Consider the following 17,127-nt stretch of genomic DNA (forward strand, 5'->3'; position numbering starts at 1 on the left):
GAGCCTCTGTTTCCTCTTTCGTAAAGTAGGAGCAATGAGTTGCACTTTCTTCACAGCTGCTTGAGGGCTGGACCCAGAGAAGAAGCTAGACTCCTCCCGTTGGGTCATGGATGCTGACACTGTTGGTTTATAGCCACTCAGAACCAGCCCCTCTGGTTTCAGGTCTCTGGGCTTTCTCCATGTCACCACTGCCTGGGGAAAGGTGTCTGAGAAATGCTGGGCACAGGGCTCATGGTCACAGGTCCTGTCAGAAAATCCAGTTTAGGTCCAGAGACCTGGTTGGCCATTGGCTGGGCTTCTCAGTGCCTGCTGGAGAGGAATGGGGGTGTTTCTATTGCGGGAGACCCCACAAGGTAGAAAGAGGCCTCGAGCTGTGTTGCAATCTCATCTCTTTACTCATTAACTGTGACATAATGTGAACACCAGTTTATCTGTAAAAATGATGGCAATGGTTGCTACTCTTCTCAAACATACTATCACAGTGTGAAAGCTGGCTGTTCCCAAATATCAGGCCCTGTGCTGGGCATGCTGACCCGTATCACCTTACTGACATGTTACAGCAGCCCAGAGCAGGTGGTGGGGCAGGATTTACACTTGCTGCACTAGACAGTAAACAGAGGGCTCAGAGAATAGGCAGAACTCAAACTAGGGTCTGTCTGAACCCTTCAGAAAGGAAGGGTGCAAATCATGGTGACTAGTTTGGGATACCATAACTTGTCAGAGGCAGAGCTAGGAGGTCTCCTGGGCATAGGCCCAGGGCTGTTCCTACACTCTCCACCCCTACCGAGCCAGAATCACCAAAGCACCAGGCTCGGAGTACAGGAGAGGTGCCAGTCTAATGTTGAGGGTGGCATCCTTGGCAATGTTTTACCACCAGCAGGGCACATTTTCTCAGTAATTCTGAAAAAAGGCAAATGTCATCTAATATTCCTCACAGTGTCCTCTCAATGGTGCACTCTCTTATCCTGCAAGGCATCTGCACATTCTAAAGTTCACCGTTCTCATTTAGTTCTCTGCAAAGAGCGTTTGAGGAGTCTCTGTTTTGCCTACAGCAGCTGCTTCTAATTGTGGCATTTCTTTTAAACCTTTTAGAAGGAGAAAACACGAAGCACGCTAATTGAGCAGAAAGTTCATTTTTCCTCCATCAGCCCTGAAAGGACATGAAATCCTCCATGTGATAAGAGCAAAGAGATAGACCCCCTCTTCCTCCACCACCCCTGCTGCCCTGACTCAGGCTGGCTCAAATGCTGCTAGCAAACAGGGCCTGCTGGGAAAGCCAGAGGCAGGCAAGCTTCTTCCTCTTTCTGGGCCTCAGTATCTCCACTTATTCAAGATATTGGACCAGAAAATGGAAAAAGTCTCTTTCTGTTCCCTAAACCCCAAGATTTCTGCTCAGGGTACTCCTGGAGCTGCTACCTTGACTGGCTGCCAACATGCTTCCCTATGAGATGAGGAGGCCAGACCACAAGTTCCGAAGATGGGCAGGAGAGCTGGAGGGGCAGCAGCATGGTGATAAAAAAGGATACCTGTTGAGTGGTCATCATCTCCAGCTCCTGATGAGCAACTAGGAGGTCAGAGAAGTTCACTCACTCATCCAAGGTCACACCAAAGCACAATGTACAGAGTGCAAGAGAGGTGAGAGGTTCAAGACAGGTTATCCAGGAAGAGGGTAGCCTGGATTGGACTCCAGCTCTGTGAGATTCTCCAGCATACTTTCCAGCTGTGGCCACATAAAATCTAGAACCCATCATCGTAAAGGACAGTGGATGTGGGCACAGATGGAGACTTCCAGGTTGAACCCAGACAATTTGCAATGCACTGGGCCACACCGAGCTCTTTCCCCAACAAACTGTGGCTCTCTGAGGTCTATAATAAAGATATTTGAGCTACCACTGATAGAGCACTCACTATATGCTGGGGCATATGCTAAGCACTTCACATATATTGTCTCTTCATTAATACACCTGTGAAACCCATTTTATAGATGAGAAAACCAAGGCTCAGAGATGTTCAGTCCCTTTGCCCAACACTACCCTGTTAGTATTTGGTGGAGCTGGGTTTCAACAGCCTAAGCCAAGATCCAGAGCCATTGTCTTCACCACTATGCAGAGCTCCCTCTGTTGGGGGAGTCATGGGGCACATGGCCAGGAGCTCAGGGCCCCTGCAACCACAGCTGAGCAGTGTGGGGGTCCCGAGGCGAGCAGTACTGTACCCGAGCTGCACACACCTGCCTTCCCTGAAGTTTGCTCTTAAAAGGCTTCATCATCCCTGCAAGGGCCTGGCTGGGGAACACAGTGACCGACTAAGTCCACTGTCAGGTATTCAGGTATGCTGGGGCTGTGCAGGGAACTCAACAATGGCCAGGGAGGTCCCACTGTGGCCTTGCAGGGACCGCCCTGGTGGCTCACACATGGGAGCACGCAACCACCATGGAGCTAAGTGTCGAGTCTCAGATGTTAACCCAACAAGGGGATGCTTGGATGGCAGAAGGAAGTGGAACCTTGCTCCCTGCTGATAGATGACGGGAGAGCAGCCTTTCCTCATATCCCCACTCCCACCCGCCCCCAAACCTTTATTATTTCTTGCTCCTAGCTGTCAGCAGCAACAAACTAAGATTAATCACTTGCCTGCCTGGACCCAGACATGCCTACTGTTTGAAAACTCTCTCCTTTGCTATATTAATCAATGAAGGGACAGACAAAAGAAAAACAACCCTAACTGCCATGCACCCCCATTGCTCCTCAGCTCTTCTTGGCCCTGTTACACCCACCCGACCTCCTCCGGAGCTGCCGGAGGTATTTGCCGGTTGAAGACTGAGTACCCAGCAGTCAACACGAACCCAGCTGCTCTAAGCCAGATACAAACAGATGTCATCAAGCAATCTGAAGGACAAGAGGCAAGTTCTTGATAATGTCCTGCTCCTCCTCCCCTCCTTGGAGGAGATGGGAACCTTCCTGCCATCCTTGGACTGAGAGGAAAGTGGTCTAGTCATGGAACCCTTAAACTGGAAGCAAGTTTATTAATCAGACCCCAGGCCGGGTGCGGTGGCTCACGCTTGTAATCCCAGCACTTTGGGAGGCCGAGGCGGGCGGATCACGAGGTCAGGAGATCGAGACCACGGTGAAACCCTGTCTCTACTAAAAATACAAAAAATTAGCCGGGCGTGGTGGCGGGCGCCTGTAGTCCCAGCTACTTGGAGAGGCTGAGGCAGGAGAATGGCGTGAACCCGGGAGGCGGAGCTTGCAGTGAGCCGAGATCGCGCCACTGCACTCCAGCCTGGGCGACAGAGCGAGACTCCGTCTCAAACAACAACAACAACAACAACAACAACAACAGACCCCAGACCCTCATTTTATCGATGCAAGTGGAGAAGATACCTGCCAGATACCTGCCCAAGTCACCTAGTGCAGCAAGGACAGCCTGGACTCACCCAGGGCTCTGTCCACTCTGCTGCTTCCATGGTGATTTCTGAAGGCTCTGGAAAAGCTGGGAGAAGCAGAGACTGGCGTGTACTGAGCACCATCTGCGTGTAGGGCTTATCTGCCAAGTCTTCTTCTTGCTGAGGCAAGCATCCTGTGATGCTCAGGAAGGTGCAGTACCTTGCCTAGCATCGGGTGCGGGGAAAGAGACGGAAGTGGGACTTGGATTCAGGTATCTGACTGCAGAACCTGTGTTGTTCCTCTCCATCTTGAAAAGGGTGGCCTCGGTCTCCTGGGATGCCTGCCCACATGCTGTTCGCCTTCTGGACTCCTACATCAGGCCCCTCCCCAGCTCTCGGTCTGTGCCAGTTCACGTGGCATGTGTAGGGACATGGCAGGGAAGGGGGGGATCATTGGGGGGATGGGCAGGCAGAAGCTGCGTCCCTCCTCACCAGTACTCATGGGCCCCCTAGTTCACTCATGGTTCTAGAATACAGCCCTGACAATAGCACTGCATCCTGCTTCAAACCTTGAGGACTCCCTGCTGCCTCACAGGTAAAGCCCCGACCCCTCCACCTGGTGATCAGGGCTACACCTCTCTTGGGCTCAGATGAATGTCATTTGTTGTTCTTATGCAAGCTCCGCACTGCCCTGTCTCTGGGCCCATTCTCTCTGCAGCCTGCCTTTTCTCGCCTGTCCATGGGTCTAAGACCTGCTTATCCTTTACATTCCCCTTCCTGGTTCCTTCCCTCTTTAACAGCCTGGAAACTTTCACAGAGAGTACTTTCTGCTTCGGGCAGCCCTCAACACATTCTCTGTGAGTTACAGGTATAAGTGTCTTCCTTTCCTTGTCGGGCTGTGAGCTCCTGCAGGGCTGCAGCTCATTCAATAACTGGCACTGGACGGGGCAGAGCTCACGGGCTGGGCTGGAGAGGCTGCGAACAACCAAGTGCCACAGCATGATGGAAACAGGCCAGACCCCAGAGGCATCTTCTTAGGTCACATTTGCAAGATGCCGGGCAATTTGTCTTCGGGGATTAGAAAGCCAAAGGTCCCTCCATAAGGACTGTATGCAGCCATTACCTCCACTGGCTTTGGGACTCTCACCACCTCAACCAAGCAGGGGCTGGGTCCTTGTCAAAGCTGCTGACTGCAGAGGCCTCAGAGGTGCCACTCAGTGCCCCTTCCCAAGGGTCACACAGGATCCCTGCTCCATGAGGGCAGAGCCTGCCCAGCAGAACTGGAGGCCACAGCACTCACCCCGCCTCCCTGCTGTCTGCTCCCAGCTACAAGTCCCCCAGTCTTTGAAGTCCTTCGCTCATCTTGTCCACATTCCTTTGCAAAAACTCACCAAACCAGAACTTGCGAAGACTCCTTCGCAGGCCAAAGTGCCTGAAAAGCCTTTTAATGAGATTTTTTCCAAGGCTTTTCATCCCTTCCTCCACTGCCAGCCTTTCCAGAGACAGGAAACTGTGTTAAGAGTTTGACATTTTCTTGCCGATTTCTCAGCTCAACCCTTTGCTCCCTGAGGCTGGAGTGAGAGTATCCAGGGGCCAGTGGTGGGTGCCAGGTCAATGGGTTGGCAGGCAGCCAAGGGGGAGAGTTCTGCAGGCAGGAGGGGATAAGGAAAGTGTTCAAGAGCAATCAGGCAGAACCGCTGAAGACGATTCACAGTGGGGGCCCCTGCCATGGAGGGGGCTCTGAGATGTGATGAGGTGTGCAGGTGCCACCGTGGGTCACTGCAAGTGCAGAAAGTTGGGGGGTGGGATGCAGACAGGTGGCAGCTTGGGCTGATCCAGGGACCTGTCTGGTCACAGTGGGAAGCTGTCACTATCTCTGTGGTTAGTGGTCAGCTGCCAGCCGGGCAGCCTTACATCAACCCTGAATCCCTTCTGGGTGTCGGTTTCCCCACCCATGAAGCAAAGGGACTGGAGTAAATGGGTCTCAAACACTTCTAGGTTTGACGTTGGAAGACCTTTCGACTGAGTGTAAGGAGGAGATGGGAGGACATGGCTGGGAGTCCCATGGCCTCCACTCCAGTCTTGGCTCTGCTGTGGACCCTGGCAGGTATTCAGCTTCCCCCATCCTAAGATGAGGAAGAAAATGCCTCGCAGCAGGACCCCGGTGAGTGCAACCTGCACATCAGTGGCCCCATCACTGATAACTGCATCTCAACTCTTCTGGGAGCCCCCGAGACCCGCCAAGGCTCTCCTGCACCTCCATGGCTCTGCCTGGGCCGTCCCCTCTACCTGAGCTGCCCTGCTAGCCGTCCCTGTCTGGGGAACACCTGCCTTCTCTTGAAGGCTCAGGTGCAGCCTTCTCCCTGCAGCTTCTCCTGACTCTCTGTGGCAGGGACTGCCCACCCATATGCCAGCTCTGGACTCCCAAGACCCCCTGTGCAGACCTGTGTACAACAAGACACAGGCTGGCCTGGCCAGGCTGAGCCCCTGGAGGCTGGGCCTGACTGTTCTCACCTCTGGACTCTCTCTGATGCCTAGCCCAGTGGCTGGTACAGAGGGCTCTGAAAAATATCTGCTGAGGGAAGGATGCACGGAGTGTCCTCTGAGGCTGAACTCCCCCAGATCCTTTCTTCACCCTAGAACACCCTCAGGGCAGGACAAACTCACATGAAAATGGCCAGAGGCGGATAACCAGCATAGCTGGAATTCCAATGTCAATTTGCACCAAGCTCCTGACAGTGTCAGGAATGCCATTCCCCACCCGCCCCTGCCAGGCAGGCCATGAGTATTTGAGAGATCAGGCCCTTCACCTGGTGGCTGGCAAAGATGGTGCTTGCTCCAGGCAGCCAAGACATGCAGTACCAGGACAGTTCCCCTTGCGGTTGAGGTGATTCATTCCAGGGCGTTGCTCCCCAACCAGCAGCTGGACTGGTCACCAGGAGCTGGAGCTCCTCTGGGAAGCAAGTTCATCTCCCCTGAGTGGCTGCCTGGCTCGGCTATAGGATGCCTAGCCTAGCCCACCTCCCTAATTCTGGCATTCTTCAGGGGAAAGCTGGGCAGGTAAGAACAACCCCGGCCTTTGGAGGTGGTGATCTAATGCCTCTAGATCTGCATGCAAAACTAGACCTCACCTCCAGCTCCTCTGGGCTCAGGTGGGTCACCCAAATGACAGTTCCTGATAATGAGGTCCACGGGACGGGTGCAGGAAGGCAAACACAGAGTCTGATGGTACAGGCTGCTGGGCTGCCTTCCCAGTCTCCCTCCACCACCTCCCCTCACCTGGGAGGGGCAGGTGGTCCAGCCCACAGATGGGGACATGGGGAGAGTTAGAGAACCCCTGATGTCATTGGTGGAGGTGGCCTTAGAGCCCATCAAAGCCCAACTCCCCACTGGACAGATGTAGGGGAAGAAACTTGGTCACACAGGGACCAGCGAGTGGCAGGACAGGACTCCTATCCAGAATTCTGGACAATGGGTCCTTCCTGTGGCTCTTAAAAATGGACTTCAATCAAACTGCAGGGCTGGCCCCAGGTAACAGGGGCAGGGTAATGGGAATCACACTAGATAACACTGACACAGCACTGTCTGGGCTGGGAACACTGTCTGTCAGCAGCTCATTGCCATATGCAGTGCACAGATGAGGACACTGAGGCCCCTATGGCGTGACTGGCCAAGGCCACAAGGCCAGTGAGTGCAGGAGGCCTGGCATGAGGCCTGTCCCCTGCCTTCCCCACCAAACACAGCCGGGCCCTTGGGACTACATGCCTACGCTGTGAGGGCAGAATCAATGTGTCGTCAAGGGTGGTCCTACCCTCTAGGGAATGGCACACCCCAGCGAGGAGGGGAAATGACGCTCCTGGCCCTCTGAGCCCCACTGTGAGCTGGCATCTGGGTCTGCTTTTGTAACTGAGGGTACGCTGCATAGGGGATTGAGAAACATATTCTGCAGGAGACAGCTGGTGCTATTATTTCTGCCACTGGGTCTAGGTTCCTTGTGTGCTCCCTGGTTGGGACCTCAGCCCTGGCACATCCTGGGTACTCAATAGGCTGCTGTTCCCTCGAAAGCAGGTCTGCGCTGGAGTCACCACAGGGACCCAGTGTCAGCCAGGCAGGCCCTCAGTTCAAGGGCTCAGCGCTTCCCCACCTCTGCCTGGATGAACAGGAAGCTGGAGCAGCTGATGGGGCTCTGGTCCTCTAGGATGAACGGCCCAGCTTGGCATGGAGTGCTCTGTCCCGTCCTCCCTGATCCTTTCGTGAAGGCCCCTCCAGGCCAGGCCCCCAGCCACGGGGATTCCAGGAGGAATGAGGTTCACTGAGGAACTCAGAGACAGATGGGAAGGGAGACAGAGTGATAACCCCAAATGACCAGTGCCCCAGAGAGGCCCTGGAGCACTGAGGAAGCCCAGTATGCAGGGAAGGCTGGTGACACTGAGTCCTGTCGCTGATGCCACCTGCCTCCTTTACCTCTCACAGCCCAGAAGAGTGCCATTCACCTTGATGGCCTCATCAGCATGCCTGGTGGTGTGCACGCCCCCCTGCCGCTGTCCTCTCCTCAGTCCAATTCTGCTCCTCTGGCTTTGGCCACCTTCTGCCCGGCCCCAGTTGCAGTTTAGCATATTGAACTTTCCTCGGCTGCCATAACCGACCCGATTCTTTCAGCCATCAGGTCTGATGGCAGACAACCAATTACGCAGGCACCAGCAGCCTGGAGAAGAGCAAGGTACCTATTTCTTGTTTGTCTTGAGTGCCCTACCCGCTGGGCTAAAAGTTCCCTCTGCATCCTCTCTGGTTAGGTGGTGGTCCAGCCTTTGGTCTTATTCCCCTAGTGATGACAGGCTCACTATCTTGAGTCAGCTTGGGTAGCTCTAATTCTTGATCTGCTCTGGCTGTTAGGAAACTTTTCCTCTTGCAGAGCTGGCATCTGTCTATGCATCGTCTGCCCACAAGTCCCCTGTCTGCACATCGGCTCCCTCTGCCCTGACAGTCCTTGAGAGATGCATGGTCCCCACCCTGTGTCCACATGCTCTCTCTTCTCTAGGTGGACTCCCAGAGCCTGTGTGCCTTGCCCTGCCTGCCTCTGCCCATGCCTGCCGCCCTCCTGACTCTGCAGTTTGTCACTGTCCCTCTCAGGGCAAAGCCCAGAAGGTGTGGGGGGAGGGGTCAGTCGTGAGCACAGAACACAGGCCAGTTTCACCTTCCCTGGTTTTACTGAAGCCTCTGTCTACAGGGCCGGCATGTGTGTGAGCTCTCCTGACAGACATGTCCCTAAAGGTCTGCTCTCCCTCCCACGGCCTCTAACAGCAGTAAGTGGGACAGAGAGGATGCCAGGCAGAGGGCTTCACTGCTTCTGCAGGGTCTGTGCTGGCTGAAGAGCCTGGGTTTACACCCCAATTATGTCACCAGCTCTCTATGTGTCCTTGGCAAATCCCTCCTTTCTCTGGACCTCAGTTTTTCTGTAAAATGGGTTTAGGCATTCTTTTGGGTCCCGTCCAGCAATAGCACCCAACTAAAACATGCTTTTCTTATTTCTGGGCCTGCCATCCTGACAGAAATGCCTCATGAGTCAGAAAGACCTGAAGAGTTTCCAAAGCTGCGACAGGCAGTAACACCAGCTCTTCCCAGTGCTCCTCCTAGACTTTGTGCGACACCCAAACTCAGGCCCACCCAAACTGCAAGCCAGAGCGCTAGGAAAGGGTCACGCTCACAGTGGCAGAGAGTCACGGGCTGGTCACAAGTCCTGGCCCAGCCACTTGGGCCAGCCACACCGCCCTCCGTGAGCCTGTTTACTCATCTGCAAATTGGCGACGATACGTTCCTCAAAAAAATCAAAGGACCGTCGTCGTGGGCTTTGAGAGCGGGATGAGGCAAGCTAGGAGCTTCGTACCACCCGGGCTCACAGCAGATGTGAAAGCTTTCTTGGATAGTTAATATAAAATCCTAGGAGAAGGCCCCTCATCTTCTGGAAGGGCAGCAACGGCAAACGTAAAAACTCCTCTGTATCCCAGGAGAATAGGATCCAATTGAAAAACCCAGGCTTGAAATAACGTGTGCTGGCAAGTTTCCCAGGGGACATTGGCGGGTCTTTCTGCCACAGACATGGCGGCCGGCTGCACTTGCAGAGGCTGCCGAGGAGGGCTGTGGGTGCTTGGGGCGGCACTCACCTCAGGGAGAGGGAGTAGTCATGCTTGCTGGTCTGGCTGTTCCGGACAAGGTAGCTACACTCCTTGCAGAGTCGCAGCAGGTTCTCGGCATCTCCTCTGCTGATGGCTCCATGATACCATCTGTGGAGAGGGCAGAGAGTGCTCAGAGCCCAGCGCGATGAGATTCCCATGGCCCTGACCTGCCTTGGGAGACTCAGCACCCACAGAGAGCCTCCCTATACAAGCAGGCATGCACTGGTTCATTCCATGGGTACCCACCGCCCGCCTGCTGCTGCCGGGTCCTGGGGAGAGCACAGTGAACAAAACCCAGTCTCTTTTCACGGGAAGCTTATGCTCTGGTGCAGGGAGTCAGGCCACAAACACTCAAGTCAACACAGAGCACACAGTGTGAGGACAGCCACCATGGAGATGAAGTGGCATAGGCTCATGCAGCTGGGGGCTGGTGAGGGACTATTTCAGGCAGGGTGGCCAGGGAAGCCTTCTCAAGGTGAGGTGGCTCACGCCTATAATCTCAGCGCTTTGGGAGGCTGAGGCGGGTAGATCACCTGAGGTCAGGAGTTCAAAACCAGTCTGGCCAACATGGTGAAACCCCATCTCTACTAAAAATACAAAAATTAGCCGGGCGTGGTGGTGGGTGCCTGTAATCCCAGCTACTCAGGAGGCTGAGGCTGGAGAATAACTTGAACCTGGGAGGTGGAGGTTGCAGTGAGTTGAGATCACGCCACTGCACTCCAGCCTGGAAGACACAGCAAGACTCCATCTCAAAAAAGAAAAAAAAAAAAGAAAAGAAAAAAAGAAGAAAGAAAAAAAAGTGACATTTCAGTGCAGACCTGCAGAGGCAAGGAGGGAAGCCAGAGAGGAGCTTTCTTGGTAGACAAATCAGCAGTGAAGGCCAAGGCAGAAGGCTGCCTAGAGTGTTCTGGAAACAGCTAGGGGCCAGCATGGACAGAGGCAGCAAGGGGAAGGGGTGGGCAAGAGGTCCCGAAATGGGGCTGCAGCAGGGGCTTTTCTCTGTTTGAGCAACATGGAAACCATCAGAGGGTGCTGATGGGAGGGCCACGCTCTGACTCAGGGATGTGTGCAGACATGGATGGTGGGCAGTGAGGTAGCTGTCCATGCTCCTGCCAGACGGCTCTAGCACCACTTGGGCATGTGGGAATCCCAGCCCAATTACTGCTCCCAGACGCCATGCATGCCAGAGGAGGGCAGGCGGCAGAATCTGAAGGGAGGAGTGCTATGCAGAGGGCCCGACTCATCTCCCATCTCCCATCAGAGGAGGAAATGGGAGCAATGCTTTTCTTTCTTTTTTTTGAGACAGGGTCTCACCCTGTCACCCAGGCTGGAGTGCTGTGGCACGATCATAGCTCACTGCTGCCTCAAACTCCAGGGCTCAAGCAATCCCCCCCACCCTCAGCCTCCAGAGTAGCTGAGACTACAGGTGCGTGCCACCACGCCTGGCTATTTTTAAATTTTTTCTAGAGACAGGGTCTTACTATGTTGCCCAGGCTAATCTCGAATTCCTGAGCTCAAGTGATCCTCCCACCCCCCCTCCCGAAGTGTCAGGATTACAGGCGTGAGCCATTGCATCTGGCCTGATTTTCCTTGTGTGTGTGTTGTGTGTGTGTGTTTTTTTTTTTTTTGGTTTTTAGAGACAGGTTTTCACTCTATTGCCCTGACTGAAGTGCAGTGGTGTGATCATGGCTCACTGCAGCCTTAAACTCCTGGGCTCAAGGGATCCTCCTGCCTCGGCCTCCCAAGTAGTGGGCCTATAGGCACACACCGCCATGTCTGGCTCACTGATTTTCATGACTGGAAGAATAAAGATCCTCACTGCCCATGAGTGGACACACTCAAAATACATTCCTGTTTACATGATGGTCTCTGCGTGGTAGTGGAGGGGGTGAGACTCAGCCAGGAGAGGCAGAGGCACTGGGCGGTACCGTGGCTGGAGTGTGCTTTGCCCACAGAGACATGGATGCTGCTCCGAATGGTGGCTCTGCTGCCCACTGGCCAGGCAAGCCACTGACCAGGCGGCTTCTATTAAGCGAGGATCATGCCAACCTCTCTTGGGTTGTGGGAATGTAACAAGTGGCCCTGCAGGAAGGGCTAACGTAGAGCCTGATGTGGGGCGAGTCTTAATCGACGGCAGCTGCAGCATTAGCAGAAAGAGAATGCCCTTGCAGACTGCGTGGTGACATCCCCACCTACAATGGTTGCAGGCCCCTGCCCATCCAGAGGCTGCATTTTACACTTCCAGGTGCAAGTGGGGATGCTGCCTCCTGGTGCCTGTCTTAGAGTGTCCTGCAAACTGTGCCTCTGAGAGTTCCGGCACTGACATTCTCCTCAGAGAAAAACCCAAACCGCCCATCCCCATGCAATTCCCGCCACTCATGAGGCAGAGCTCAATAGTTAGTAGCAGTGGCCACAGCAAAACTAAAACCCTAAGAAAAAAAATCAACTTTAAAGTCAAGGACTGGAGAGTAAATGTGAGTGTCCTTGTCCATTGGGAATGTGGCCAAGTGGTGGATGGTCCAGGCGGTGGCCACCAAGCTGGACATCTGGAGGGGAGACTTTCCAGGGGAGAAGGCAGGAAGAGCATGCAGACCACAGACCCTTTCTTTCTAAAGGTACAGAGAAATATGTAAAGAGGAACGTGAAGTTGGGGGATGCATGGGTTGCCACAATGAAAACACCACAAGTAAAACATTTCTTGAGACATGAAGGCCCATGTTATGCTTTAGAAAGGCTACATGGCTGTAATCAGGAGAAACAAAGACGGCATTGGCTTCGGAAGTAAGAGTTAACAGGCTTGGGAAGGCTGTCCTCTGGGAGATTTCACTGTGTAACACACCCTCAGTGGGCTGACAAAAACGTTTTACTAGGAAAGCAAGTCCCAGCCATTTGAAGCTGAGCTGTCCTCAGGGAAAGGCCTAGAAGTGGTCTCTGGGGAGGTGCTGCGGGCCGTCTACCCTCCCTGAGCTCACCAGCAAGCCCTGCTCTGAGCGCGGGGCATGGCCTCTGGATTCTTGTTAAGGGGAATCCCAGGTGGTTAACAGGATAAGCTACCAGTCCCTTCCCTGACTGCTCCACACAGAGGCAAGGGCAGGGGAGAGAAGGAGCAGAGGGTGCTGGATCTGGGGGCTGGGCCGGCACTGGCCAGCCTGTCAGCATGAGGCTGGAGACCAGGAGTCAGGCTGGGCTGGGCAGTCCTGTGGGGGGCTACAGCCAACTGTTGGGCCCAGAAAGGCCTTGCTTCACTTGGAAAGAGAATCCAGGCAGGAGGTCATCTCAGGGATGGGCTGGACCTCGTGGGGTTGGCCAGTCAGGTCAGAACCAGGGGGATTAGGGAGACTCAACTATCATCCTTCACCCCAGCCAATACCCATGAGCTCATCCAGTATTTAATTTACTCACCACTCACTATATCCTTGATCTCACGGGGCTGATGGAGGGAGAGGGAGAGTCAACAGAGAGATACAGGAAACAATTCCAAATAGTGACAAGGGTTATGCAGGCATCTTGGGGTTACGATAAGGCAGTGACTGGGGTTGGATGAGATGCCTGCTTAGAAATGAATGGGCAGGGGAGGCCCCTGAGGAGATGACATGTGGCCTGAGAACATGAGAAGGAGCCAATCGTGAAGAGCCAAAGAAAACATCTCTGCAAAACAGGCAGCAAGTGCAAAGGTCCTGAGGTAGGAATGCGCTTGCGGTGCTCACAGAGCAGAAAGGCGGCAAGAATGGTCCAGGCACTGTGAGCAGCGGGCAGGAGGTAGGCCCAGTTCTTCTGCCCAGGAGGAGAAGTTTGATTTCATCCACAGCAATAAGAGTTTTAAGAGATGTTACTTGCCCTGGGAAATCTTACAGATGGTCAGTCAGGTTGGCGTGAGGAGGGGCCAGAGGAGACAAGTTAGGATGCTAGTGAAGTAGTTCACATGGCAGGTGGCTGCGGAGATGGAGGAATGATGGATTCTGGTGGTACTTTGGAGGGAGCACTGGCAGAATCTGGTAAAGCAACAGATGCTGGTGTCCGGCAAAAAAAGGAATCAAAATGATGACGGGTTTGTGGCTTGAGCCATAACTAGTTAGATGTGACACCGTTTATGGAGGTGCGGAAGCTGGGGGAGGGGCAAGTTTCGAGGAGAAGATCAGGAGCCCAGTTTTGAACACGTTAAGTTTGAGATGCCCACTTGTCAGCCAAATGGAGATGCCAGGAAGCAACTGGATGTAGGAGTCAGGAGCTCTGGGAGAGGTGTGGGCTGATGCTACGCGTCTGTGAGTCACCACCAGGATCCTGGGAGAGACAACCCAGGGAGAGCATGTAGTTGGAGACTGAGCCCTGGAAAGTCAGACCTTCAGGTCAAGCAGAGGCAAGGAGCCAGCAGAGGAGATGGAAGAGTGGCCAGGGAGGCAGGAGGAGCACCAGGTCCAGAGGCCCAGAAGGAGAGTGGTCAACTGTGGTGACTGCCACGGAGGACAGAGGGGGTCGTCTGGGGACCAGGGCAGAAAAGGGAGGCTGGTTGTGGTGGGTGAGAGAGAAGGGGAGGTGACAGAGAGGGGAGACGTGCTGGCAGCTCTTTGGAGACTGTTTATTCATGCAACAGCTATTTATTCAGCACCTGTTACGTGCTGGGCACTGTTCTAGGCACAGGGGATGCAGTGGTGACCTAGACAAGTTCCTGCCCTCATGGAGTTTCTGTTCTCAGCAGGGGCAGTCGAGAGGAATGTTGAGTCAAGGTTGGCAAAGTTGGTTACTGGGACACGTTCATATGCTGATGGTAATGATGGAGGAAGGAAGAGGGGTGCGGGTGGGGCTGCCTCCAGGAGGCAGTGGGGACAGACCCTGAGCACTGGAGCAGCCTTTCTGCTGTCCCAGGAGGGAAGGCAGGTGGTATGAGCACCTAGGCAGATGTGTGCCTGCCCATCCATGGCCACCCCGTGTGACCTGGGGCATACCCCCAGTGCCTCGGTCTCCCCCTCCTACCTCCCTCTGTGCTAGGGTGGAGGAGAGGTTCAGACTGGAAGGCGCCTCCTGAACTCTAGAACAGCATCAGTTCAGGTGGGGAACTAGGTGATCCTCTTTACTGGGGTCATCAGGCTCTATGTGAAATGGGATTTTATCTTAAGCAAACCCCTTGGGTGATGAGTCAGGACTTCTGACTCATCTTGGGGAGTTAATCATGGGGAGATGAGACGATGGGGGAGGAAAAGCCAGTCACGACTCTGGACTTGGCTGGGGGCCCCATCAAGCAGGAACAGGAAAGGAAAGAGAGCCCAACCCTCCCGCCTTGAGATGAAGGCTGAGTCTGGGGGTGGGAGAGGGCAGGCTGGGCCCAGACTGACCCGGGTAGACCTGGCCACTGCTGGTCAGGACGCACGCCGAACATCTGTGGGTCACAGTTTGTTGATTAAAAGTGCACAGTTTGATCAGAAATAAGCAAAACCTGTCAGACGATCTGCACAGCTGTGAGGAATGATTCACAGCACCGGCTGGGAGCACCCCCCACCCCCGATGTGCTCTGCACCGCAGGAGTGGAGCACTCACAAAGGTGGCAGAAGCCTCCAGAGGTGACAGCACTTGCTTAAAAGGGCAGCATGTGACGTCATTCGGAAAACCCTGCATCCTGCTCACCGAGTGAGAATTTCCTGTGAGGGGATGCCCTGCCGGCCATGCCAAGACCAGAATCCCCGGGCCAAGACAAATACAGTGCATGACACACACCAGGGAAGGCTCACGGACCATGTGTGCTTGTCAGCGAGTCTTGTGGCCTTATGTGTGCCTACGCCGTACCAGGCAAAGGGTGGGAATGAGCAAGGAGTAAGTGGAGGAGAGGGGAGGGGAGAGGGTGGGGTCTGGGTCACAAGGTTGGGGGCACTCTGAGCCGTGAGTCCTTGCTAAGGCTCTGCACCACTCTGGGCCCTGATGTTCTCATCTAGGCAATGGGCTGACAACCCTTTATTGCACATTTGCTTGTTTAAGCAGACAAGACACCTGAGGACACCAGCACAAGTCCCGCACCTGCTTTGTCGAGTTCCTGGAGAAGCTCATTCTAGTCCAGGTATGAGGCACAGTTAGAAACTGAAAACATAGTTTGGGGACAATTCACAGAATGAATGGCAGGCTACGGAGGTGGAACTTTATCCTGGGGGTAATGTGGAGCCACTGAAGGTTTCAGAGCAGAGCAGGAACCTGCACCGAGGGATGATTTGGCAGAGCAGGGAGATGATAACCATGGCCAAGGGGAGGGGCAATAAAGGGCCTGGCCCTGCACAGTGCTAGGCGGCAGCAAGGATGGAAAGGGATATGAGACCTTGGGGGCAGCATGGATGGGACTTGGCCACTGACTGGAGGTGGGAAATCTCTGGGCAAAGGGGCTGAGAAAACCCGCATCAAGAGTGGAAAGGCCTTGCCCAACTCTAATAGTATCAAGCAGACATGGAGCAAGAACATGACTGTAGCTACAAAATAAATGTAATTTACACATAGTTTTACACTTAGGGGAAAGGATTTAGTTTCTATTTAGTTTTCCCAAGGACTTATTTGCTGCATGATGAAATCAGAAACTAGGATATAAAAACGAGGAGTGCACCTGTAGACTCTTTTGCAGTTCCTCCTGCCATTGAAGGTAAAGGTGGCAACACAGTGTGGAGAGAGTAAGTTCAGGGCTAGAAGCCAGGAGGTATGTGTTCCAATCCTGGGCCTACCACTGGCTGGGTGGGAGCCTCAACCTTCCAAGAGCCTTAACCTGCCCATGTATACACAGATGGGGAGGTAGGGGCAGACTAGAAGGCCCCTGGAGTTCTAGCATGCCTCAGTCTGGGAATTTTTTTTTTTTTTTTTTTGAGACACGGTCTCGCTCTGTTGCCCAGGCTCGATTGCAGTAGTGTGATCACAGCTCAACACAGCCTCAACCTCCTGGCCTCAATTCAGTCTCCTGCCTCAGCCTCCCAAGTAGCTGGAACTACAGGTGCATGCCATCATACCTGGCTAATTTTTGTATTTTTTTTCTTTTTTTTGTAGAGACAGACTCTCACTATGTTGTCCAGGCTGGTCTTGAACTCCTAGGCAAGTGATCCACCCACCTCGGCCTCCCAAAGTGCTGGGATTACAGGTGTGAGCCACCACGTCCAGCCCAGTCTGTGGATTTTTAAAAGAAGATGACATGAAAGAGAGGGCAAAAACCAGGTGAACTGGGAGGTTAGGTTGGGCTTTGCTCCCTCAGAACTTACATTTGCTTCTCCAGGGGGACGGCAGGATCCACCCTTTCTCCTAGGATCCCGCAGAACTCAGGGCTCCCATGTTTGATAGGCTTAAAGCCCCCTCCAGGGGCACGAAGCTGGCGCCGCCGGTCCCGCGAAGGCGAGGGGGATGACTGCCGCTTCTCGTTGCCATTAAACTGTGCTGTGGGGAGAGAAAGTGCAGGGTTAGCAGAGCTCAGCCCAGGGAGCTACTGTGATGCACAGAAGGGTAACGTTCAGCTGCTCTAGTTGGCACTTTACAACATGCAGGAGGAAGGGTTTCAAGCAATGACATAACACGGCACAAAAGATTTTGGCTTCCTAAGACAGGACACCCACGTGGTCACAG

The 17,127-nt window shown here is 54.0% G+C and overlaps 1 protein-coding gene across 1 annotated transcript in view; it reads right to left on the bottom strand.

The window, feature by feature from the left end:
- The window catches only part of SHB (SH2 domain containing adaptor protein B), a 159,843-nt gene that overhangs the window by 20,484 nt on the left and 122,232 nt on the right, over positions 1 to 17,127 (bottom strand). The window contains exons 4-5 of the mRNA XM_032164202.2: positions 16,770 to 16,941; positions 9,541 to 9,660 (exon numbers count right to left, since the gene is read on the bottom strand). Of these exons, the coding sequence (XP_032020093.1) occupies positions 9,541 to 9,660; positions 16,770 to 16,941 (292 nt within the window). The remainder of the gene's footprint in view (positions 1 to 9,540; positions 9,661 to 16,769; positions 16,942 to 17,127) is intronic.

Source organism: Hylobates moloch, unplaced genomic scaffold (genome assembly GCF_009828535.3).
Source record: "Hylobates moloch isolate HMO894 unplaced genomic scaffold, HMol_V3 SCAFFOLD_10, whole genome shotgun sequence".
NCBI classification, from domain to species: Eukaryota; Metazoa; Chordata; class Mammalia; order Primates; family Hylobatidae; genus Hylobates; species Hylobates moloch.